Source organism: Mauremys mutica, chromosome 2 (assembly GCF_020497125.1).
Source record: "Mauremys mutica isolate MM-2020 ecotype Southern chromosome 2, ASM2049712v1, whole genome shotgun sequence".
In the NCBI taxonomy this organism is placed as follows: Eukaryota; Metazoa; Chordata; order Testudines; family Geoemydidae; genus Mauremys; species Mauremys mutica.
Window position 1 is genome coordinate 176,945,985 of NC_059073.1, and position 27,430 is coordinate 176,973,414.

General features: G+C 43.5%; 1 protein-coding gene across 1 annotated transcript in view; it reads right to left on the bottom strand.

Moving 5' to 3' along the window:
* LOC123364581 (dynein axonemal heavy chain 5-like) overlaps positions 1-27,430 on the bottom strand; it is a 317,201-nt gene that overhangs the window by 85,881 nt on the left and 203,890 nt on the right. The window contains exons 62-65 of the mRNA XM_045006814.1: positions 25,824-25,991; positions 17,418-17,636; positions 15,474-15,650; positions 8,615-8,809 (exon numbers count right to left, since the gene is read on the bottom strand). Coding sequence (XP_044862749.1) covers positions 8,615-8,809; positions 15,474-15,650; positions 17,418-17,636; positions 25,824-25,991 — 759 coding nt within the window. The remainder of the gene's footprint in view (positions 1-8,614; positions 8,810-15,473; positions 15,651-17,417; positions 17,637-25,823; positions 25,992-27,430) is intronic.

Below are 27,430 nucleotides of genomic sequence, written 5' to 3' on the forward strand. Positions count from 1 at the left end.
CATCTCCAACAGGACAACATTGGCAGACAATGGTATAAGGCTCCCATTTCTACCTCTTCAGGATCATGAGATATTGGACTTCAAATCCATCAAAGATGCAGGATTGCACTATTGCCCATTTTGCATCCTTGCAGTGGAGTTTGGAGAGGAGGTAAAATTCCACACTTGTTGAGGAGAATAGAAAACTACCAAGTAAGAAATTCCTCTTCTGTTAGCAGCTTCTCTCTTCATTCACCACTAATGGATTAATGACCCCCAACTATGGAATTCAAAGGAGGCTCCAGGATTATGCTCCACCCTTCAGCTCAGGCCTAAAGCAGAGTTCTTCCACAAATAGAGAAACCCTCCAGCAACCAATTATTAGCATTAAGACACTATATGTCTAAATCTCTTACTAGAGAACATTTTCAATTTATATTCTGGTTATTTACCAAACTACCAGGATGGGTTGAATTCAGAGAGAAGGTGCTGACAGAAATAAAATTATCAGGTAAGAAAATTTTCATTCTGTTGCACGGCTTCTCTCCTCATTCATTACACCTGGGAAGTAATGAGCAGTGCATACCGGATGTTGGGAGGGAAAGAGTAAGCAGAGTTCAATTATTATAGTAGAATAGTAGGCAGGAATAGATATTTCCTCCATATAAAGCAAGAACTTTATACACTAAGGAATTATGTGGGAACCAACTCAGTAGCACCTTCCTACCAGAGGATGCCTCTGCAGAGGAACGGAAACTTACTTTGCAAATATTCCTCAGATGAGGCTCATACACCTTCCCCCCAGTACCCTTAGCAACTTCTGTGAATAGTTCCCCAACTATTCACAGAACAGTATGCCAACTGGTGCAGGATTTTACATCTTGCCTGCAGCAACTTTGAGGCTCTCGGGCCTTGGCATTATGATAGAATGAGATGAACAGGGTGTAATAGGCAAACACATTCCATATGCTTAAAATATATCTTTAGAGCTGTAAGAATGCCCATTTATGCCACAAATCTTCCAAGGGTTAGAAAAAAATGATGGGAGAACTATTTCCCAGGAATTGTGGAAAGCGTAACTTACCTTGAAGAGAAAGGTTTCTGGAACTATAAGAATAACTTCTTCCTCATGACAAAGGCAGTGTGTTTTTGTAGGGATATGGGAACTAATTCTAAAACTTACTTTTCAGAAGTAATGGTGACAAGAAAGGCCCGCCAAAGGCTTGTCTAATTCGTCACTGTGATGAAACTTGGCACCTGATACTCAAATGGAAGATATGATGTGTCTGGCTACAAAATGCCACTATGGTTGGTACACACATTTCTATAGTGCTCAGTTGTAGGACTCCAACCAAACCACCTGGAGAAACTCTAGTGTAGCTGAGATCACCAGATCTTTGGGATTATTATAATATTCATATCACAACAGCATTGAGAGGTCAGGGCACTACTGTGCTGGGCAATACACAGTGAGGCAGTCCCTGTCCCAAAAAGCTTTCTGCTTCCATACAATCCTGAAATGTAAATTTGACCAGATCAGTAAATGAAATATCCTGGTTGAGTTCTGTCTGGATACAAAACTGTATCATTGCTTCATGGAGATTCCATGGTGAACTACACTTCTCTTCCAATGCCCAAGCTGTTAATGGTAGATGTTCCCAGTCTACATGAAGGAATCCCAGCTTCAAGATGTCTGGTCTTTTCTCAAGGTACAATGTGGAGTCCTTGGCTATTTAGCAAGCCCAAAGTACCTTCTAGGCCAGTGAAAGACGAGGAGGAGGATTTCAACTCTTCATTTTCATCTCTTCTGTATCCTTTATGTGAACTCTCTGGAAAGGCAGCAGATTCTTCTCTTCCCAGGACACTACTTCCATTGCCATGGGGAAGCTTTGGTCTCTGGTATTCCCTAGTTTTCAGAATGGATATAAACATTCATGCCTCAAAAATAAGCCATCTCTTAACAGGAAGCAGGAGGAAACTTCCTCTGCAAATACTATAAGTGCCTGCCATACAGTACTTTGCACCTTCCACTTAGGCAGCTGGTACTGGTCACGTTCATAGAAAGGATACGGTACTCAGTGGTCCCATCCCATATGGCCATGTTTGTGGTTTTTGCTTTTTAAAATAATTTATTTAAAGACACACCCTGATAGAAGTGTCGAAATGAACTAAAAGGACACATACAATGAGATTTTGGAAATTTGTCTTCCAACTATGCTTGCTTCCATAGTGAGTATGCAAGGGTCTAGCATGAATGTTGTGTTGGCTTTCAGCATGTTGTTTATGCTTACCTCCCACAAAGGGGCATTGGATGTTATCTGAGAATAACGCTTAATTTTGCATTGCATCAAGCACATGGTTTTATGTTTCAGAAGGAATTTCAGCAGCTGTGCTTTGAGAAACCCATGAGGGATGAGCTGATGCATGGCACTAGCAATCCTAACCGTTGGAAACAACTAACTCACTACTACGAGGAGTTCTTGTGGCACCTTAGAGACTAACACATTTATTTGGGCATAAAATTTCATGGGCTATAACCCACTTCATCAGATGCATGGAGTGAAAAATACAGTAGGCAGGTATAAATATACAGCACATGAAAAGATAGGAGTTGCCTTACCAAGTGGGGGATCAGTGCTAATGAGGCCAATTCAATCAGGGTGGATGTGGCCCATTCCCAACAGTTGACAAGAAGGTGTGAGTATCAACAGAGGGAAAATTACTTTTTGTAGTAACCCAGCCACTTCCAGTCTTTAGTCAGGCCTAATTTGATGGTGTCAAATTACACTACTACAGGACAGGCCCAACAAAGAAAGTAATAGAACGCCACTAGCCATCCCCTACAGCCCCCAACTAAAACCTCTCCAGCACATCATCAAAGATCTACAACATATCCTGGAGGATGATCCATCACTCTCACAGATCCTGGGAGACAGGCCAGTCCTCGCTTACAGACAGCCCCGCAACCTGAAGCAAATATTCACTAGCAATTACACACCACACAACAGAAACACTAACCCAGGAATCAATCCCTGCAACAAACCCCATTGCCAACTCTGATATATAGATATATAAGATATATTCAAGGGACATCATCATAGACCTAACCACATCAGCCACACTATCAGGAGCTCGTTCACCTGCACATCTACCAATGTGATATATGCCATCATGTGCCAGCAATGCCCCTCTGTCATGTACATTGGCCAAACCAGACAGTCTCTACGCAAAAGAATAAATGGACACAAATCTGACATCAAGAATTGTAACATTCAAAAACCAGTAGGAGAGCTCTTCAATCACCCTGGACACTCAATGACAGACTTAAAGGTGGCCATTGTTCAACAAAAAAACTTCAAAAACAGACTCCAGTGAGAAACTGCAGCGCTGGAATTAATTTGCAAACTTGACACCATCAAATTAGGCCTGAATAAAGACTGGGAGTAGCTGGGTCACTACAAAAAGTAACAAGGACTCGTTGTTTTTGCTGATACAGACTAACATGACTACCTCTCTGATAACTAACTACTGATGACCTCTCAGGAGATGACTGACGCAATCAAGTTTTGGAATTTTGCAAATCTTTACCATTATGGTAAAATTACAGCCAAAGCCATGTCTGTTCTGATCCTTGGGAGAGCAATTCTCTGCACTGGGATCAAAAGCTCCTCCTGATTTTGAAGAACTGGTGGCTATGAATCCTTTCCAGCAGCTGTTCATTTAGAAGCGGTGTGTTTCTCTGGACAGGGTACTGATTAGCATGTTGTCTGTGCATGGGTTTTAGTGTGTAACATGCAAACTGTGCTTTGCTGTGTGTGGCAGGGCAGGGGTAAAACGCCTTGAATGCCCTGCTAAAATGCTGGCTAAGCCCTGCTTTCGGGCAGAGAGGCCAGGGGCAGAGACTCAAAGCAGCCAGCAGGGAGCCCAGCTACGGGCCTTAATGAGGGCTGGCTCACTGCAATAGACAAAGCTAAGCAGCGACAGCTGAGCTGAAGGCTGGGAGGGCTATAAAAGCCCTGAACAAAACTCAGTTAGGAGGCTAGCCTGGGAGGGGACAGGAGGCTACAGCACTGTCTCCTCACCACAGGAAGGGAGCCTCAAGGGCCAAGTGACACTGGAATGGGTTAGAAAGGGGACTACTGTTGGGGGATAAAGGGGACTATACGGTGGCACTGTAAAATAAAGCACAAGGGTGAAACACCGGAAGAAGGTGTGAGAACTCTTATTTTACCAGCCTAAGCACAGGGCACAGGGCGAGAAGGAGGAAACCTGTGTGGACCCTGTGACACTGTGACTACCATAGGTGCCAACTCCATGGGTGTTCCGGGGCTGAAGCACCCATGGGGAAAAATTGGTGGGTGCTCTGCACCCACCAGCAGCTCCCCTCCGCCTCCGCTCCCCCTCCGCCTCCTCCCCTGAACGCGCCATGTGCCCGCTTTTTCCCCGCTCGCTCCCAATGCTTGCCACCGCAAAACAGCTGTTTTGCGCAGTAAGTGCTGGGAGGGAGGGGGAAGGAGCAGGAACACGCGCACTCAGGGGAGGAGGCAGAGAAGAGGCGGGGCTGGGGCGGAGATTTGGGGAAAGGGTCCAATAGGGGCAGGGAGGGGCAGAGTTGGGGTGGGGACTTTGGGGAAGGGGTTGAAATGGGGGCAGGGAAGGGGTGGGGTCGGGCGAGGGGTCGAGCACCCACCGGCATGGGGAAAAGTTGGCGCCTACGGTGACTACAAGCAGCCACTTAAGAGTCTTGGTGAAGAGGCTGGAGCAGAAGGAATTGTGAGCTCTTTGACAAAATCCTCAGCATGACAAATTTGGAGGAAAAATTATCTAGGTGTTTTTGGAAACTTCCGCTCCAGATTTTTCTCTCTTCCAGAGAAACAGTCCCTCCATCGATGTCCTTGGTGTTGGTAGCAACCAGTGGATTGTTATGCTGGCTTTAACAATGAGAGCCAAGGCCTCTCTGCAATCTCAGCTAGTAATTTTTCTAATGTTTCCCCCAATATTTCCTCATCTGGAAGTCTGTATGCACAATATCTGTTTAGGATGAGTGGTGGCTATTCATGGGTGCGACATAGCTTCCTTGTAGCCACCAAGTTGGAAACCTTTGCTCATTGCAGATCACAACCAGGGTTTGACCAGGACAGAACCCAAGACGTCTCACTCCAAGCAAGGATCATACTTTTAGACAATGAGCCACTTGTTTGCCACAGAGTAGGCTTTCCTTACTACATATATGAAAAACCTTTGGTTTGAAAGGCTATAGCTGAGGCTTTGAAATTGCTGTGAAGTGTCTCATCACCATTATGCTCTATGACATCTTTTGGAGGAAGTCCCCTTTGGAAGTGGTGACTATGTCTTTCACTGGTGCAGCTACTGCTGCACCCACCTTAGGCTTCCAACATTTATGAAATGTCTTTGATTTATATAAATATTTTAGTTTAACATTTGGTTTAAACAGATGTTCTCATTAGATCTTAACAAGGCCCGCAAAGGAGGCATCAACTGGAACACGTACCTAATAATGCTTGAAAGGTAAGATACTTTATTAATATTAAGAGTTCCTTGCAAGACCCTGACTGACATTGTGTCCTGAAAAAGTGCTGTAGGGATGGATTTCTTTGGGTTCTTTTGTGATCCAAATGTGGTACTACTTCTCCTGTTGTTTACTGTGGGGAGGTAGTACACTATTTATACTGGCCTTGGGACCTGTTGTGATAACTGGGCTCACAAACTGGGCCTAACTGTGAGCTCAGTTGTAAAAAGAATGTGAATGTTCATAAGATGTCACAATAACCTATAATGCTGATGGGAAAAGATACAAAAAGGAGGCAGAAAGACTAAATTAGTCCAAACAAAAAGGCCTCCTGATATAACTCACAGAATGTGGTAAGATCATGCTTGGTAAATATGAAAAGTGGAAACAGAAATCAGTGAGCCAAAATTGGTGTGTCAAAAACTAGGCCTAATTGGTGGACAAAATAATGAGGGGATGGTCTGTTCCACCCACCACTTCCTTTTGGGTTCTGTGATGGGGTGTACCAGCCCTGCACTGGACAAGAAGGGGTTAACCCCATATTGTGAGTGGAGGATGCCATGCCTCCTCACCACTGCTGGGCATGCTCCAATTGGAGCCTCAGTATAAAAGAGAGCGGCCCAGCTCAGTCAGGGCTGACCACCGAAGAAAGAGGATGCACATTACAGGCTCCCTCCCAGCAGTTGCTGGAGCTCCAGATCGCGGAGGCAAAGTGCATCGAGAGCTAGGCAGAAACTCGGCTGCCTATGGAAGCCCAAGAGAAGACGGAGTTGTTGGGAGCTTCACAAGCTGATGACCCCAGATGCCCTGGAGATCTGTGGACAGCAACATTGGAAAAGAGGGTAGGAAGTAACCCAGGGGAGCTAGACACTGATCCAGTTGTGGAACAGGACAAAGCCAGTGTGTTTCAGATGGATCCCCACTGACCTAGTGGCGAATCCATTTGATGCTGACAGGGCCCTGGGTTGGGACCCAGTGGACTATGGAGAGCCCGGTCCCTACCCTGGCTGCCAGCCCTGGGTGGCAGCCCACTTTCCCCCCTGGCTGCTAGGCCACAAGGCCCTGATAAGTGGGCAGCCATATTGACTCTGGTCTCTAGGGCACACTGCCCCGCTTAAGAGGGCAGCCTCACTGACACTGGCCCTTAGGTCATACTGCCCTGGGGCTAAGGGTAGCCATTTGGACTCAGCCATGGGGCTACAACACCCTAGCCTGACCCCAAAGAGTGACAGGGTGTACCAGACCCATGACAGCATCCTTAAAGAAAGATTTAAAGAAAAATAGCTACTGGAGTGAGTGTCACCATCATGGCTGCCACCCGCACTGTCTACTGAGACCCTGGACTTGCCTTATCCTAATCCTGAGACATGTTCTGACCAGACTGGGCCAGAGAGAGGCACCCAAACGACACTGCCATCTCTACTGGCTCCAGCTGAGTCCCAAACATGCCTGGGATGAAATGGGATTGGATTTTAACAGCGGCAGCAACAACAGCTACAGCCAATCTCAGCTAACTTTTCTTTTCCCCAAAAGGACAATTATTACCATCTTTGTTACCATCTAAGAGTCTGTCAAACAAGGTTTTTTTTTTCCCTTTTAAAAGCTCTCTCCAGCTAAAGGGAAAAAGAACAAACGATGTTGTTAACATGAAAGCCTTATTGAGTACTTTACATTTCAAATGCTTTAACTGTTTTTCCTTCTTTTCTTTATCTTTAATAAAAGGTTAAAAGGATTTTTAATGGTGTGTTTGCCATGGTATTAAGCAGGCTGAGGTCTTCATATATCAAACCCCGGACCTCATTTAACACTGTTTAATGTTGGACAGTGAGTGGGTATGTTAACACTTCTAGCCCATATATTCTATCTAAATTAATACTGCAGACCATACAACAGAGGAAGGGTACTGGTTGTTGAAGAATTTTGTTAACTGACTTGGGGAGTCCGAAAGGCCTGCTCCCCCAGGCTAGCTAACACCCAGCTAAATATTATATTTGCAACCTAGTACCACTCATGGCTTTCCTCAGTCAGTCAGGATCATTCTGATCATGGGAAGGGATTTCTCACTTACCTCCCTGGAAAGGGGAGCTAGGTAAGAGGCCTGCTACTTTCCCCAAGGAGCAGCAGAGGGCCCCTTTCAGGACCCAGCCCAGCTCTGTTGTGGGACTAACCTGCTGAGCTGGCCAGATAGCTTCCTCCTTGTCCTTAGGCTTTTTCCCTGAAAGCCTGAGTGGGCTTTTCTGCTTTGAAGCCATGACTCCACAGGGCAGGGCAGGGACCTGACATGCCACTCTGGCTCTAAGCCCCATGCCCCATGCCCTGGGAAGTGGCAGGACATAATTCCCTCTCTAGAGAGCCTGTAAGTGCTGCCTTGTGTAGGGAGCACTGCTTACGTTTAAGCCAGTTGTTTGCAGGACAGCTCAGTGGCACATCCAAGCGGTTGAAACCACCACACTGCTATTTGCCTGATACAGGGGAGGAGGAGGAGGAGAAGGAAGTTTATAACTTGCAACTGTACTAAAATGAATAAAAACAAAGATGATAAAACAAAATAGTTGGGAGAAAGTGAAAGGCCAATTTGTCATACTTCTGGAGGCAGAAAATCTGGTGGCCTGAGTTGAAGGGCAGAGCTTAGACTTGGAGCCACCAGCAACACCACTGGACCGCGGCTGAAGGGGCATTAACCCATTAAAAATGAATGAGGAGAGAAGGTGTGCAACAGAAAGGGAACATTAATGTGGAAAGTGGACTGAACAAAACATCTATTTGAAGATCTCAGAGGTCTGGAATGTGACAGTAAGTCCCAAATCCTAAAGAGGATCGACTGATGACTAGAGTGTGGGTGAGGTGGTCAAATCTGTAGGATAAATACAAGTTATCACATAGATATCATCCTTTTACATAAAGGCATAATATATATGTAATCTTTACAGCATTTTTTTACATCTTTTCACCACAGACAGAATATAAAATGAAAGACTTGATTCCAGTTACCATAGTGCACAGCCAAAATATGGAAGTGTATAATTAACTTGTACTGGTTATTATACTATTAGCAATGATCTAACATGACACAAAGATGAAAAATGCTTTAAACAAAGAATGTACCTGGAGTTCGTTATTCTTTTCCTTATTCTTAATCCAGATCTTTCCTTGACCTTGTGGGTCAATCAGCAAAGGATATCGAGATGCCTTTGTGACAATGATGCCATTCTGAATTGAAAGGTCATCATTTGGAAGACCCTGGAGGCTCCATTCTCCAATTGTAGCATTGTCAACAAGCATACTGATGAGGTTAAGATCCTAATATAAAATATTAAATTATAATCTGTTCGCATGCTATTAAAAATGCTTAGTTGGAAGCTAAAGTTTCTGAAAAAGCAAACATACTTCACCTCGCTGGGTTTTAGAGCTTGGGCTCCAGCTTGAATGGAAATGCCTACACTGCTATTTTTAGCCCCATAGCATGAGCCCCGCAAGAACTGACCAGAACTCTGAGACTCGCTGCCATGTTTTTGTTTTTTATTTTGAAAAGCAGATGCACCCCAAGACAAAAGGGCTAAGTGACCAGACTGGTCCCACAGAAGAAGTCAGTGTCAGAGCTAGGATTAAACTGCGGGAGCACTCTGCTTCCAGTTCTGTTCTCAGTCCACAAGCTCACGCACTGCTAGTGAGCTACCCTCCTTTTTGCCAGCTCAGCTACAAGCAGCCACTCTATAGCCACATCTGCTGCAGGCAGCCTTTGTCTTCAGTTTTATTCTGCGAAGCACTGCCCATTCCAGCTGTAAATTCATATCATGCCCTCCAATGGATCCGAAAGGGGGGAAGTAAATATCCCACAAACTCCAAATAATAGCAATTAATTTACATTTTCAAAGAAAAGGATTAGAAACTTACTGTTAAAATGTCAAAGGCTTTCCCCAGCTTTCATTCTCTTTTAAGGCCTGATTCTGCAAAGATTTACTCAGATGCTTAACTTTATGTACTGTAAGTAGTCTGATTGGCTTCGATGGCCTAAGTCTCCCCAATTTAGATGTGGTCAGAGCCAGGCTTGCTATTGCCAACCCCAAAAGTTCAGAAATCATGAGTCAGGCCTCCAAAAATCAAGAGATTTTAAAAATAATATAGTTTGAGTTCTTTTATTTGCCTTCTGTTTTTGGGGGCTTTTAGCATTCACATTTTCAAGCTTTCTCCGCAACTACTAGGGCTAGAAACATCTTTCTTTCTTAAATGTAATCTGAGATTCTTACAAAAGCAGATGACTCTAGAGGATGGAGCTTTAAGAAAAACACCAAAAATTGCAAGACTTGTGATAAAATCATGAAAGATGGCAACACCGGTGGCTGCAAGACATAATGGCTAGTTCTATTTGCACTCCTTTGACACCTTCAGTCTGACCATGTCAAAACTTCAATAATTTCACTTCAAGCTGGGAAAAAGTGAGGCACAAAGAAGTTAATAGGGGGCTGTCTAGTGATTAAAAAAATTAATCGCAATTAATTGCACTGTTAAACAATACTAGAATAACATTTACTTGAATGTTTTTGGATAGTTTCTACATTTTCAAATATATTTATTTTAATTACAACACAGAATACAAGGAGTACAGTGCTCACTTTATATTTTTTTATTACAAATATTTGCACTGTAAAAAACAAAAGAAATAATGTATTTCAATTCACTTAATACAGGTACAGTAGTGCAATCTCTTTATTATGAAATTTAAACTTAAAAATGTAGAATTATGTACAAAAAATAACTGCATTCAAAAATAAAACAATGTAAAACTTTAGAACCTACAAATCCACTCAGTCCTACTTCAGCCAATCACTCAAACAAACAAGCTTGGTTACAATTTGCAGGAGATAATGCTGCCCATGTCTTGTTTACAATGTCACCTGAAAGTGAGAACAGGCATCCACATAGCACTATTGTAGCTGGCATCACAAGATATTTACATGCCAGATGCACTAAAGATTCATATGTCCCTTCATGCTTCAACCACCATTCCAGAATACATGCATCCATGCTGATGACGGGTTCTGCTCGATAACGATCGAAAGCAGAGCGGACTGACGAATGTTCATTTTCATCATCTGAGTCAAATGCCACCAGCAGAAGGTTGATTTTCTTTTTTGGTGGTTCGGGTTCTGTAGTTTCCGCATCAGAGTGTTGCTCTTTTAAGACATCTGAAAGCATTCTCTACACCTTGTCTCTCTCAGATTTTGGAAGGCACTTCAGATTCTTAAACCTTGGGTCAAGGGCTGTATCTATCCTTAGAAATCTCACATTGGTACCTACTTTGCGTTTTGTCAAATCTGCTGTGAAAGTGTTCTTAAAACGAACATGTGCTGGGTCATCATCTGAGACTGCTATAATATGAATATATGGCAGAATGCGAGTAAAAGAGAACAGGAAAGGTACAATTCTCCCTCAAGGAGTTCAGTCATAAATTTAATAACGCATTTTTTTTAATGAACATCATCAGCATGTTCTCTGGAATGGTGGCTGAAGCATGAAGGGGCATATGAATGTTTAGCATATCTGGCACATAAATACCTTGCAACGCCAGCTACAAAAATGCCATGTGAACACCTGTTCTCACTGTCAGGTGACATTGTAAATAAGAAGCACTCAGCAGTATCTCCCACAAATGTAAATGAACTTGTTTGTCTTAGCAATTGGCTGAACAAGAAGTAGGGCTGAGTAGACTTGTAGGATCTAAAGTTTTATATTGTTTTGTTTTTGAGTGTAACAAAAAAAAGAATCTATGTTTGTAAGTTACTTTCACGATAAAAAGATTGCACTACAGCACTTATGAGTTGAATTGAAAAATACTATTTCTTTTATCATTTTTACAGTGCAAATATTTGTAATAAAAAATAATATAAAGTGAGCACTCTACACTTTGTATTCTGTGTTGTAACAGAAATCAATATATTTGAAAATGTAGAAAAACATCCAAAAATATTTAATAAATTTCAATTGGTATTCTATTGACAGTGCAATTAATTGCGATTAATTTTTTTAATCACAGTTATTTTTTTGAGTTAATCACATGATTTAACCGGGATTAATCAACAGCCCTAGTTAATAGTTACATTTGCAAAGGTGGATACCTAAGATTACACACCTAAATCCATATTTAGACTTTTAGATGACCTGACATTTAGAGGTTACAAGCATCTGCAGCTCTTAGACTTCAGTAGGAAGTTTGGAGTGCTCAGCAATTTGAAACTCAGACCACTTATTTAGATGCCTAACTATGGGGTCAGCTGTATAAGTTTACACATCCCAATTTAAAAATGGGTGCCTAGGTGACTTGGGCACCCTCACACAGTTTGTCTGTGGCAGAGCAAGGCAGAGAAGTGAGATCTCCTGATGCTGAGCCCTGTGCTTTAACTATAAAGCAGTATTCTTTCTGGTTGGGAAAGTCCAGGGCTCTCCATCTGCTGCCTATCATGAGCACTTAATTCACTGAAAATTTATTTTAAGACTATTGCACACACACTCATTGAAATTTTTGTCTGTCTTTGAAGGACAGCTAGCTAAGCAGAATAGTCAAGTATGTCTTGAAACCTCATACTAATTGTGACAGTCTATGTCCCGCCTGTCTAATGTGAAAAAACAAAATAAGTGATCAGTACAGAAACAATTTAAGAAAGATAATTCCCAAAATTCCGAGGGAAGGTGGCTGAGTAAAAATGTAGTCAGAATAACTCTAGAGAAACAGAATTACAGGTCACTAATTTCTCCTTCTCTAAGGACACTGTATTCCAAGGTTCCCACTCCTGGAGAGTAAGAAGCTTGGGGAATGTTCTAAAGGCAAATATGGCTACAAGAACCTTTCGACAATGAGTGTTTGGAGAAAGTCCTCTCTGGGATAGGCATGGCTAGAGTGTGGGCAGGATGCGACAGGGGTGGAGGGGTGGGGAGGAATCTTTCTTCCAGGCCATGGAATAGGAGCGAAGCTGCTCCCAGGTTTTTAGCACAACCTAAGGACTGGAGCAGGTACCATAGGTCTAGTGTGTCCACATGCAGGTAGCAGGGGAGAAGAGGGGAAGATCCACATAACAGCTGATCTGTCAGCCCTTGCCTGATCTACACATCCACAAGACCCACTACAAATGGCCACACCAAGAGTTTCAGGAGCTGGGTTCTTTGGGATGCAGACCCCTGTATGGACTCATGGATTCCTGCTGCCCAGCCTGCCCTAAACTCTGGAGCCACAGTGGCTCTGTTCCCCCTGTGTCTGCAGGAGAGGCACTTGTCTAAACACACAGTTGCATCGATTTAGCAAAAGGTGTGATGTTCAACCAATGCAATTTTGTGTGTAGATAATCTATGTTGGTTTAATCCTGTAAACAGAGACAAGACAAACTGGTGTGTGTCCATGCACAGGAAATAGCATTGGTTTAAGTCAGTGGTTTTCAAACTTTTTCTGGAGAACCAGTTGTAGAAAACTGTTGATGCCCGTGACCCAACTGAGCTGGGGATGAGGGGTTTGGGCTGTGGGAGGGGCTCAGGGCTGGGGCAGAGGGTTGGCGTGCAGGGGTGAGAACTGTGGGGTTGGGCCAGGAAAGAGGGGTTCAGAGTGTGGGAGGGGGCTCTAGGCTGGGGCAGGGGGTTGGGGTGCAGGAAGGGGTCAGGGCTCTGGGCTGGGGGTGCAGGCTCTGGGCTGGGGCCAGGGATGAGGGGTTTGGGGTGCAGGAGGGGGCTCTGGGTTTGAGGGGGGTCAAGGCTGGGGTAGGGGGTTGGGGTGCGGGGCAGGTCAGGGCTCTGGGCTGGGGGTGCAGGTTCAGGGATGGGGCTGCGATGAGGGGTTTGGGGTGCAGGAGGGGGCTCTGGGTTTGGGGGGCTCAGGTCTGGGGCAGGGGGTTGGGGCACGGGCTTGGGGTGCAGGCTTCCCACTGCGCCCTGGAAGCAGCCAGCAGCAGGTCCAGCTCCAAGGCGGAGGCACGCAAGCAGCTCTGCGTGGCTCTCACCCGAAGGCACCACGGCCTCTCCCCCCCACACGCACATGGCAGGGGCAGCGCGCAGAGCCCCATGTCCCCCCCGCCTAAGAGCCAGACCTTCTGCTGGCCACTTCCGGGGTGCAGCGCGGTGTCAGAACAGGTAGGAACTAGCCTGGCTTAGCTGGGCAGCACCGCCCAGGGCCGGCTTTAGGCCAATTCCACAAATTCCCCTGAATTGGGCCCTGCACCTCAGAGGGCCCCGCGCCCAGTGAGAATCTCTTCCCTGGCTAGAGGCGCCTTTTTAATTTTTACTCACCTGGCGGCAGTCCGGGTCTTCAGCGGCACTTTGGCGGCGGGTCCTTCGCTTGCTCTGGGTCTTTGGCACTTCGGCAGCGGGTCCTTCAGTGCCGCCAAAGACCTGGAGTGAGTGAAGGACCCACCGCCAAAGTGCCACCAAAGACTCGGAGCACCGCCTGGTGAGTACAAGCCCCATGTGTTTTTATATATATATACATATATTTAATAGTCATCCCTGCCGGGGCCCGTCAAAACTGTTCAAATTGGGCCCCACACTTCCTAAAGCCGACCCTGGCACCGCCCATAGGACTTTTAACGGCCCGGTCAACGGTGCTGACCAGAACCACTGTGACCCAGTGCCTTACATTCCGTGACCCAGTACTGGGTCGCAACCCACCATTTGAAAACCACTGGTTTAAGTAAATCAGCTTAACATCACACGGTTAGTTAAAATGGTGCAACATGGTGTAGACAAGGCTGAGGGACAGGATTAGGACATGGCTGTACTTACTTTCTAATTTCTAATGTATGTGAGTATAGAAATAACATTTCCCTATTCTAAAGCTACAGCGTTCTGTACTATAGTTGGTTTTAAGAACATTTTCATGTCACTTTAAAACTTAAAATCAAACAAACTACACTGAGATTAAAAATGAAGCATGAAGCCTGAGAAACGGAAAAGCTGTTTAGTTCCATTTTACATGCATTTTCTAGCAAATCTCAATTATCCTAATGTTATACTTAAGTAATCCTAAATCCTAGTAAACCTTATTATGCGAGTGAGGAGTCAATTGCTTTGACAACTTAATTGTAAGAACAGTGGGTTAAAGTATTCATTACACAATCTGGGAGAAATATGAAACAAATAAAAGGAGCTTTCATCCGAATCCATCCTTGATATTCATGGCTTTATACTTCAGAATCATAACAACAAAATAAGTGATTCTAGGTTGACCAGATGTTTAATGTTGGTGGGAGGGATAATGGGTAACAACAGAAAGGGGATGGTCTTGGTGGCAACAGGAAGAGGTGCTTGGGAGAGTGAGAGAAGGGAACCTCTGCTCTCCTCAGCCAAACAAGCCTCTTCCCTCTCCGACAGGAGGAGTGCGGGTTAAAGGACAAGTACAGAGAGGTGGGGGAGTCCCTGGAAAGTTCTGGCAAGAGTGTGATAATCCTTTTAGGGGGAAGTCCTTGAAGCACACACGTACTCATTACTTTTAGTGAAACTCACGTGGACACACCTTGAAAACAAGGATATTTTGGTTTTTAGGGACACAGTCACCCTATACATGCTGACAGGAATCTGGTGCCTAAAATTGCTGGCAATGACTTCAATGGGAGCAGGAGCAGGCTCTTTTTTATATTATCTTACTGTCACTAAATACCGTATATAGCTAAAGTGATTTACAGAAATATTAACATAAGGGGTTCTCAGATTACAGTAACCTGGTTGAATTTGCTAACTCCACCATGTGATTCAGTAAGTGCAGGATTTAGGATGTACTGAAGTAAAAAGAGAGGATTTTTTAATGAGATTTTTTTATATTAGCATATTTGCCAATTTTTTTATTTTTATTTTTTAAAAAGAAGAAGATGGAACTTGACAGTCTGTAAATCTTTTCAACTTATTTCTCTGTTAAGGATTAAATGTTCTGAACAGTATTTCTCTGTGGGGCACAATAATGTATCTTTTTCTAGAATGCAGGAATACTTACGTCACTATATGGAATTCTATTTTGGTCCATTTCTGTCTTCCACAGCCGGAGCAGCAGGTTCCTATACTCCTGATTGAATGGCCCAGAGTAAGAGAGAAATCCAGTGGCTAGAAGAACATTTCCCACTAATCGAATAATTTGATTTTGAAAATTTTTGCTGCTTTCTGTCCAACGAATCTAAATTTTAAAATGTTGTAAAGAACTTTGTTAAATAGGCACAAAATTCAACTGAAGTTCAAATCAAAGCATCTATTTTTTCTTCCAAGTATATTTTTACTGCTAATTGAACCAAGAGTGTTTTGGGCTTAAAAACATTCTATTCTGAAAGCATAAGAAGTTTCCTAAATATTTTTTTAATTATTCCCTTACTGTTATGAATTTCTATTCTCATTTGTTTTGTATGCACTATTGGCCTGGTTTTACAATCTTTACTTAAACAAAACTCTCAGTAAAGCCAGTGACAGTTTCGTTCAAGTGAAGACTGTAGGACCAGGCTCTGTGTATCCCCTTATTGTGCTGTCGGTCTCTGAAAGTATAGCAGACTCACAGGTCCTGAAAGATCTTACAGCTCAAGGCCCATGAAAACTCACCATACTGAACTGCAGACACATGTTCAGATTTGCTCTTTCAGTTTATGTATTGGCTTAAAATATGTAGCCAAAGCTTTCAACACTTTTCATATATATTTAAAATACAATAAAAATACGACAGCTTTTTCTCCTCAAACTTTGAGACTTTGTGGATGCAATGGTGGAGGCAAAAAATGTCTTTATAGTTCCTGCACAGCATATACTTGATGACGGAATCAATTAGATCAAGTCTTGCACCACCACTGGTCCAGCTGTCCTGTTTCTGCTTCAGCGGTCACAAGTCCTCCATAAACAGGGTGACTTGTGGAGAACCCAGGGAAGAAGGCACCAAGGAGCCAACCCCTCAAACTGAAAGACACATGGTGAAATCCTGGGCCCACTGGAATCAATGGCAAAAGTCTCATTGACTTCACTGAGGCCAGGATTTCACCCACACAATTATTATAAGGTGCTACCAAATGATCAACAGAGATGAACAGTACCCTCCTTCAGAGTCCGCTGGAAAGGTTCAGGTTCCATTAGTCTCTGAAGCTGGGCTATCAAAGCAGTTCCCTCACCCTGACAAAAAAAGGCAACTTCAAGCTCAAAGCACATGGGGCAATGGTCACTCCATGACATGATCAAAATTTCCAACCCTAATGTATTTTTGGGTTCAAAATATACATTCAGTATTTACTGGAAGCGCACACAATTTTGTAAAGGCAATGTTCCTCATAGTCTATCTTCAGATATGCATTCTGAACTGAAAACAAAGTATTTTAAAGATCTGAAATGCTGCCAGGTCTTATTTTTCTCCTGGGTGAAAACTATAACAATGTCTGTGACCCAATGCTGTCTTGCTCAAGGGATATTGACAAATCAAAATTATACCCTATTGGTTAACATGTTTGTCAACTCACAGACCTGCAACTGAAAAAAATTTGCAGGGTAGTAGTCAATACTTTGAACTACTATTCTTGAGTATATATAAAAAAGAACAATTCTTTTCATAATATTTAACTCAAATGTTTAATTAAAGACCTATTTCATGATCCTATTGAAGTTAAAGGGAGTTTTGCCAGTATTGCACCCAGTGCTTGAACCAAACCTTTAGCCTAACATGAATTGCAGAGTCATGATCTAAACGTGCATACAAAAGAGCAATATTAACTCAACAGGCTATTATAACTTTGTTATATACACACAGATCAACCAAGAATTTTACATATATATAAGCAAAACACAATAACATTCACACTACAGTATTTAGATGTCACTTTTTGTCTGTGAATTTATTTGGCACTATTGATTGTTGCTATGGGTTGTGCTCAAAGCAATTAATTTTTTTCGGATCTCTGCTCAGCTGCATCAATACCTTTTCTCCACCTAAGCCTTCAATTAGGGCTGTGGCATTATTCATCTTCCGTCTGCATGCCTCAGCATCATCCAGTAAAGTTTGTTTCTCTTGCATGGCAGCATTATACATGGCTTGTACTTGGTCCAATTCCCTCTGTTTCTCATCAAGCTGGTTCTGTGCATTATTTAATTCCATTTGGGCAACTGCTAGCCTTGCTTCCTGCAACGCTAGATTTGCCTACAAATAATTTAGAGTGAAAAATATTAAATCCCAATTATCTGACAGTTCTAACTCATTAGCATTCATTCCATACTACTATAGTGTGGTATTACTGTACAGTACCGGGGTATTATTTTAATACAATGCTTTGTTTGAAACCACAAAATTTGAAAATAGTTTCTTTTTTCAATTTTAGTTATTGCTGGCAAGAAATCACAACATTAAGTGGTTTGGTGCAATATTAAACTGCTTTGATTAGTTAGTAACTTCAGGCTGCTCAGTTAATCATACAATGCATCTTCATTTTCAACAGTTCAAAATCGGCAATACACTCGAAAGCCATCATGAAACAGCTGTACGCTAGGGACTTTAGGCAGTCTGTTCAGTATTACACCCAAGACTCAAACTTTTGTAATTTCTTCTGAGGGCAAGAATAAATGACAACTGTGACTTTTGAATTATGAACAGCTAATTAAGCAAACTACTGGTTTTCCCCCAATTACTTCTGTGATAAAAGTAAAAGGAAGCACAATGTACCAGTTGCACTAAGCATGCATTTTTGCTCTTCCGGGAGCTAAAATCCAATCAACATGCTTCACCTAATTGTTTAATTCTTAATTACTAATATTTAATCATTTTAATCTGAGCTCATGACTGGTGCATTCCTACCAGACAAAACTGATGTTTATTCAATGAATTATGAAAAGTTTATTCCAATATATACATAATTGTAAAAAATCAGGGAGCAACTAAAGGAAACCCTGCTTAGTAATCACATTTATAATTAAAGATTGTTTCCAGCTGAACTGGTTATTTTGGAATTTAATGAGCATCTGGTATAATCAGCATGTAACTTAACTCTATACTCCTTTTGTTACAAGATTTCTGAAGTGGTCATGTATTTTTTGTCAAAAGCTTTATTACCCATATATATCTCATAAAAGGTCTCACTTAGGCAAATATCTCCCACCTTGCCCAAGCCAATAAACAAACAGAACATTGACACCATTAGGATGACTCTGTAAACAGTCTAAACAAGCACTGGTTTGTAACACAGGGCTCTGCTAAGAAAATGTCCTTAGTTCTGATTATAATATGCTGAAATCCAGTAAATTGTCCTTGCTTTAGTTCGTTCGTTAGTTAGTGAAATCCTTGTGAAAAATAAAAGCCAAGTGCATGTCTTGAGAATCCCAAGAGCAGGGCTGGATTTAGCGGCAACTGCCTGGGGTGCCACGTGTGGGGGTGCTGGACTCGGGGTGCTGGCTAGTTTACTCAAAATCAACTGCTAAAGTGTTCTGTTTTTGTTGCAAAATATTTGACAAGAATGCCAAATTGTTGCTTGTGCTTTCTGGGTACAATTACTGGCATAACTTAGCTGATGCTCTGAAGCAACATGAAAAGTCACCTGGCCATTTTATGCCCTACTCCAAATGGATGGAAGTTGAGTCTAAGCTCAAGCTAAATAAATGCACAGAGACAGAAAACCAGCACATTATTACTGTAGAAACCCAGCATTGGAGGAACATGCTCAAGTGTCTGATCTCAATTACCCTCTTCCTTGCAAACATGGGAGGCCGGTGACCTGGCTGCCCGGGGAGGCTAACGCTCGGCTCCTCCTCTTGTGCCCGAGGCCTTGCCCCTCCCCTTCTGTCCCCTCTCTGCCACAGGAGCCAAAAGCACTCCCACCGTGGCCCCCTGACTCCAGTGCCAGACAGCCGGGGGGCAAGGGCCCAGCCCCGTTGCACCACAGCCTCGGCTCGTGGGCAGCGCAGCCACAGCACCCCCACCCCCAGTGCTGTGGGTGGCCAGGCAGCGCCCCCAGCAGCGCCCCCAGCTCCAGGACTCTGGGTGTCTGGGCAGCATGGTCACCACACCCCCAGCCCTGGGGGTCAGGTGGCCGGGCAGCGCAGTTGCCGTGCCCCCAGCCCTGGGTGGCCTCCAGTCCCAGTGCTCAGGCGCCCAGTCCCAGAGCACCAGGCAAGCAGCGTGGCCCAGCTCCCCCAAGTCCCTTCAGGAGGCACACTGGCCTGGGGGCAGAGCCACCGTAGGCTGTTTGGGGAGGCACAGTCTTCCCTTGCCTACAATACCAGCTGCCCATGCTTGCAGAGAATAATTTAGCTTTCCACAGCTCGTTGGATACATTGTTCACTGAACATAACAGTAATTTCCTTGGTTTGGTAGAGCAACTTCGGATATACCACAATGTCATTCATGAGCACCTACACTGAGTAGTTCGTAAAGAAGCTGTGGATCATTACTGCAGCAAAACAATTCAAAACAAATTGACTGACCTTATGGAAAGGAAGGTGCTTGATAACATATTGATGCAGCTCGGCAAAGCCAGGTACTATGTCGTAATAATGGATTCCACACTCCCTACATTTGTTGATGACGAGGATGGCTATATTTAAGTAAAGGAACATTTTACCTGTTTCTGGTCTGTGGACAACTCTATTGGAAAAGGCCTAACAGAACTGTTCATAAATAGTCTGAATGAGAATAAAATAAAGTTCAGGACTGCTGTGTCCAAGGCTACGACAATGGTGCAAACATGATGGGAAGAAACAATGGTGTCCAGGCAAGGATCCTTGCACTGAATCCAAGAGCTTTCTTTGTGCTTGTGGCTACCATTCCCGCAACCTGGTTGTGTCAGATGCAGCATCATTTTCTTTACATTCAGTATCTCTCTTCAGAGTACTACAAAGGATGTGCGTCCTGTTTTCAGCATCAATTATCAGGTGCAAGATCCTCACGGCCATGTTACAAATCTGACTGTGAAGCCGCTAAGTGATTCTCACTGGGAGAGCTGCATTGACCACGTAAAGCCAGTGAGGTACCAAGTGACTGAGGTTTATGACATACTGATGGAACTGGCACAGTCAAGTAAAGCCGAGGCCAGAGTCTGACACGAGATGCAAAGCCTGGCAAACCAGATCACTGACTTCAAACTTCTGGTCTCAATTGTGGTTTGGCCTGATATCCTGTTCCAAGTAAAAGTTGTAAGCAAGGCATTACAAACTCAGTCAATGGACATCACGACCACTACTACTTTGATGAGAAGCTGCCTTGATTTCTTTGTGGCCTACAGAGACAACAGATTTGAAGATGCTATCACTGCTGCCAAAGAAATTGCAGAAAATTTAGGAGTTGAGCCTGTCTTCAAGGAAACTCATATCCATCGGAAGAAGAGACAGTTTGGTTACAAAGGCAGAGATGAAGTGATGGGAAGCTCGGAAGAAAAATTCTAGAGGGAGTTTTTTTGCTCACTTTTTGACACGGCTTGAGTGCCCATCGAAGGAAGGTTTGGACAAATGAAGCAGCACAAAAAGAAACGGGGTGGGGGGGAGGAGAGAAGAGGTTTGTATGATCTTAGTAAGCTGCCGGCGGACAGGAAAACACTCTTGGACAATTGTACAGACCGTCACAGGACACTGACACATGGGGAATATTCAGACGTCAATGATAAAGACCTCTATGTCAAATTGGACAACTTCTGTCACATTCTGCAACACAGGAAGCACTCTCTTCTCCAATTCACTCATAATGCAGAGCTGACAGACACTTTTCCTAATCTGGGGATAGCTTTGAGGATTCTGTTCACGCTGCCGATCACAGTTGCAAGTGGTAAGCGCAGCTTTTTCAAGCTCAGGCTCATTAAAATGTTACTTCGATCAATGATGGCTATTTTACCACTTCAAAATGCCATTGGTCAGTCTTTGGATCTTTGTAACACTCTGACAGTTCACAAGGGCAAAGGTGAGAAAAGCAAGCTTTTGAACTAAAGGACTAGAGTTAACATTCTAAGGCTGTCACCTACTGCAACACTATTTAATACTGGTCCACCAGAGGTTAGTGCCCAGTTCAATTTGTTGACGTTAGTACATTTCAGTTATTCTTAAAATTAAAAGGTTTCTATAAGCTTAGAGGAAACCATTTTTATTTGTTTATATATGGCATGAATAAATACAGATTTACAGATCCTAGCATGCAAATTTATCATCTTATCTGACAGGGATAAATCATGCATGCAAATCGTGCATCAAAGTCATGAAATGGACTACAAATGCAATAAAAAATAAGGTATTCAAAAGTTTAATAAATGGAGGGGATCACTGAAGACGCTCCTCACCTGGAGCACCATATGGTCTAGAGCTGGCCCTGGCCAAGAATGATAAAACATACAGCATGAAGTCTGGTGGGCCCTAAAAGACACGGCTCTGTCAACAGAGAATTAGAGGAGCAAATCTGATTTATGTCAACAAAGGAAGAGTACATTGTTCCATGAATTCAACCTCAGGGGAACAGCAATGTCAACAAGAACTTCAGTAGATATTGCCACTGCATCTGCTGACATACAGCAGATCATAGAGACCAGGCTGGTGATGGCAATTATTTTACAGTGGAGAAAAGCAAGGAAAAATACACACCATGACACCTAAAAGGTGAGGTGTGTGAGACTGAGAGAGAAGACTTGAGAGAGAGCTGCCCCCCCCCCACGAATGGGGTATTTGGAGCTGAAAGCTAATCCAACACAAAGAGGCAGGTCTTTGGGAGAAAAGAACTAAATAAATCAACTGGAACAGGGAGCTTAGGTATCAGGGCATGCAGCTGTCACGGAGTGTGGGGGAGTCAGGGCCCTGCACCCCTCTTCCTGAGATTCATCATGACTCTCAGCCAGCCAGTAGAACAGAAGGTTTATTAGATGACAGGAACACAGTCCCAAGCGTAGCATGTAGGTACAACCAGAACCCCTCAATCAAGTCCTTCTGGGGGGTTTAGGGAGTTTAGACCCCAGCTTGGGGTTCCCTGCGTTGCACCGCCCAGCCCAAGACTCAAGACAAAACCTCCTCCAGCAGCTCTCTTCCCCCTCCCCTCAGCTCCTCCTCTCCTTTGTTCAGTCTCCCAGCCAGAAGGTGTCACTTCTCCCAACCTCCCTCCTGGCTCAGGTTACAGCTCAGGTAACTTCCTTCAAGGGAAGTCCCCCATCCCCAATGTAACTCCCTTGCAACATTCCCAGGTCAAATCCGCCCCGCTTCCTGCTCCATCACAGCAGCAGAGCCAGTTTGGAAGTAGGAACTGCAGCTGAATCAATCTCCAGTCAATCTAATCAGTGCAGCTGGCCTGAAGTGGGCTGCCTGATTGGCTACCTCACCTGATTGGTTGGAAGAGTCAGCAAACTGGCTCTTCAGCACAGCAGTTCAGCAGCTGCTCAAAGCATTAGCCCATGGCTGTGATAGTTCTTGTGCCTGCTTGTTCCCACTCCTGTTCCTGCCTTGGACCCAGTCTTACCTCACTCCAGGGAAACCAGTCCTGACTCTTGGCTGCAATTCCTTACTTTTAGCTCTGGAATCTGACCTCTGACTCTGATTATGACCCTTAGTTCTGATTTCTGACTTCTGATTTGAACTCTGACCCTTGGCTCTGGTGCCTGGCCTCTGACTCTGGTCTGTGATTCCTGGCTACCAACTCCTGCTCTAACCACTAGGCATGACCGTCCATGTCCTGGTCACTGACAGTGTGAGCAGCCAAACACAAACAATAAGAGAACTAGGACTGATAGGACAAGCATGGATTCGATAAAGGTCAATCTCTCTCTGACAGAAATACTGGGAGCCCTACAAGACCTTGCAAGCGCCGATTGCTGTCCTGCAGGCACAGAATGCAGCCCTGTAAGCTCAAGCTGTGCCACCTTCAGCTGTGACCCCTGCTCCTCATGGGCTCAAGCTCCCCCTACCTGACAAGTTCCATGGCAATTCAGTGTCAGGTCATATTTCTCCTCTGCCCACAATCGTACCCTACTGACCAAGCCTGAGAGGGATTGATTATCAGCCTGCTTCCCAGGGAGGCCCTGACTTGGGCGTTTCCACTCCTGGAATAATCAAGCCCGCTTCTGGGACAATGTGAGGACTTGGTTCAAGCTATGGTGATGATCTTCAATGACTCAAGTCACAAGTGTGCAGCCAAAACCACACTTCAAGTGTTGTAGCAGGAATACTGGCCAGTTGCTAAATATGTAGTGGAGTTCTGACATTTGGTAGAAGAGACCAAGTGGAATGAGTCTGCCCAGTGTTATCATTTCCAGCTCACCTTAATCAATGATATCAAAGATGAACTGGTATGGGTGGAATCCCTGTCCATTCCAAAAGCCTTAGCTGACCTATGCATCAAGATTGACAACCACTTGACCAAACACTGGCAAGAAAAAAAATGGTCCTCTTGGCGCCTGCCAGCCCTACTGGTTCAGCCCTTCTCCCATAACCAATCCCTTCCTTGTTGCCCAAACCCACGCAAGTCAAGGATGCCCGACCCTGCCTCTCAACACCGAGAAGAATCAATGCTGGGCATCGCCCTATGCCTATACTGCGGGGAACTAGAACACTTTGCATCAAGCAACCCTGCCAAGGTCCAACCTGTGCCCTGATCAGGAAAACATCAAGCACCAGCCTCGAGAGGGGGTCCAGGCTGGGCTGGCATTCCTTCCCCTCTCCCCAGCAGCCCACACCAACTCATGTCTGCCAGTACCCTGGTGATGGCCAATCAGGATCCAACATATTTCCAACTCCCTCTCAGGCTCTGGCACTCTGTGATGCCTGATACCAACCTAGAGGCACTAGTGGACTTATTTGCCCTCAGGCAATTTCATAGACCTGGAATTTGATCAACCACATAATATCCCCACCCAGTGCAAGGACCCCCCAAGTTAGTGGAGTTCATAAATGGTTCACTCCTTTTGTTGGGACTGGTCACCCACTGGATGGTTCCCCTAGAGTTAACTGCCATTTGAGGCCACCAAGAAATTTTCCAATTTGGGCTAATTCCTGCACCATATTCAACTGTTGTCCTTGGCATCCCCTGGTTCATCACCCACAATCCGCACATCTGCTGGTGGTCAGGCACAGTACACTTTGACTCTGTCTTGCCAAGAAGTCTGTTTCCCAAGAGCTGACTCAGGACCAGTAACCCACTGCAGTGTACTGTGTCCTCCTCCAAAGAATTCAAAAGGGAGGATCCAAAGATACAAAGGGAAGATCCAAAGGCAACTCCCATGACCTCTCCAACAGCTCCTGGGATTCTTGTTAAATATCAACACTGTGCAAAATGTTCAACAAAAAGAAAGCCGACAGCATACCGCCTCCTCACAGCCATAACTTTAGGATTATAGGAAGTCCAGATAGTGACCCCTATAGTTAAGGTTACCATCATTTTCTGTTATAATAACCTGTTTGGCTTATAACTATGCCAAACTTTAACTATTCAGGTTGATTATTATTTTATTTTTAATCAAAAACAGTTCAGAAGAGATGAGGGAAACTTTTCCCCATTGTAAAAAATTCTTTCAAACTTTGTGTTGAGAAGCTCTAGCATTTCCATACTTTGGGGCAGGGACTTGAAATTAGTCACAGAGGTATCAGGAATGTATCTTTTTCTATCGAAGTGAAAAACCACCCACGTTTGCCCAATTAAGCCTTTGAAAGATCTCACATACGCTCAGGAGAGATTTGTTAGAGTTTGGCAGCTAAGTTCTCCAAAGATTCCATTTGCTCCAGCTCCTCACAGATTCTACATACGAACTGAACAGCCTCCCAAGGCTGTGGAGGCTGAGCAGGAATTTCCTTGCAATTGCTCTTCCCAGCAGCAAGCCCCAAACAACCTTTCACTAGGCCCAGGGGAGAATCAAAACACAGGCCACCATCCCAGCCCACACAGACACACTAATTAAAGATATTTTTTGTCATGGTGATGGGCTTATGGCCTTCTGGCTGAGCCCCTCCCTTGGACTGAGCCCTGGTAAAGTGTACCCATTTCTCCTCTGTACTTGGGGCCTGCCCATCAGCAGGGAGCCACTGTGGCATTGTACTTTCAATATTCTTCCATGCTGGAGCCCAGGCAGAGTGAAGGAGAAGGAGAAGCTGGGTTCTGAATGAGGCAGGGTCCTGTCTAAAAAATAGTATGTGATCACACAGTTAAAGTCTATATTATAACGTATATGCATCAGAGGTTGAATGAAAGTTGCACAAGCAAACTTAATTCTGGCATTTCCCAACTTTTAACTGCTTGACTTTCCAACCTTAGTATTCTTTTAACATAGTTTCTTTCTAAGTAAATAGTTTAGTTATGTCAACTGTGATGAGAAGTTATTTTTAATCCATGTGTTTTAGCATTTTAACCCATCTCTCACTGGTGGAAAATAAATATATGAAATACCTTAAGGGGAAGGACTTCTTTATTAATACTGTAGAAGTATGCCATTGCTTGTGTCCATGAACATAGACCTGCTACATTCCCGCAAACTTTTTTAGCAGTCTCCAGATTATAATCTTCCATGTCTAAATAAGGCTGTAGTAGTTCCACAATCTCTCCTGTAATTGAATCCTATTTAACAAAAAAGAAATATATATATTTTATATACACACACACACACACACAAAACACAATAGATCATCTTATCATGCATATAAAAGTAGAACACATTGTAAAGCCAAAAAACTGTAATTAGAGGATTTTATTTGCAAGAAATCTAAAGATAAAGTTAAATTATAAATTAAATTACATGATTGTGACCAATTAATTTTCAGGCAAACATACAGTATGAAGACATGATCCTTACCAAAATAATAATCACTTTACAGTGTGCGTAATTATGCTTATTTTTAAAATGACTGTAAAATGATATTGTTCTTCAAAAAATGTTTTTCTTAAAAAGTGATTTACCATTATATATTAAATCACTTCACTTCTCAACTCCTTTCCCCATTTACATGGGGCAGGAGGTGCCCACAGTTCTTCATGACCCCTGCCAGTCCACGGCACAGGTTCACAGTCGCGGAGTGCCATTGTATTCTCTTCAAACTTCTCTTGACAGAGTCTTTTCATCATATTCTCAGTCTTCCATGTCTTTTCTCGCTGCCTTCTTCCTCCCATTCTTTCTTTGCTGGTTTCTTCCATTCTTATCACATGTCCAGCCCACCTCAAATGTGCACTCACCAGCCTCTCTATCACTGAGGGTCCCAAGTTCATCTTCCCCCTAATTTCTTCCAGACACTCTCTGTCTACCCTCTGCTTGTCTGCCATTCTCCTCAGTATATTATTTTCAACTATCTGTATCTCCTTTTCTTAGTTCTCCATAAGACCCACCATTTCCAAATCACAGAGCAGGCAGGAACAAATTCATGAAGCGTACACTTTTCCTTTCAGTTTTTACTTATTTGCTGGTCCTCTTTTCAATTCTCCAGATCTCTCTCCAATTGCACTCTAAGTGTACTTCCCAAGCACACAAATTCATTCTTCTGCTTCTCTCCTGAAACCTACCAGTATATATTAAATACCTCTATTAATTATTATTAATAATAATCATTTATATTACTATTGCACCCACACTATTGTATTTGGGTTTATATTTCACTCAGTATTGGAATATGGTACTCTACACTGTTTTTTTTTTAAATCTAGGATGTACCTATATAGGATTAAGTTAGTCAAAGTTTTGCTGGGATCTGCTCTAGAAAGATGATAGAGAATTTATATCCATATGACTTCAATAATTTAACACCAATTTTAAAGTGATCCATTTATGGTCTTAATTTTCTTTTTGAACTTTTCCCTGTATTCAGTGCTCAGAGTGTGCTGAAAAAAATTAGCAGCCTATCAGATTTTGCAGAGTAGGTTTGAATTTGAAAGCAAAACACAAACAATTAAAGCAAATTATTAAAGACCAGGTCACTCCTGGTTCAATATGGCTGCCCTAGGAGGAGGGAAGAATGCAAGGAGCTTTCCTCATGCTTTTTGCACCTGTACAAAGGCCAGCTACAATC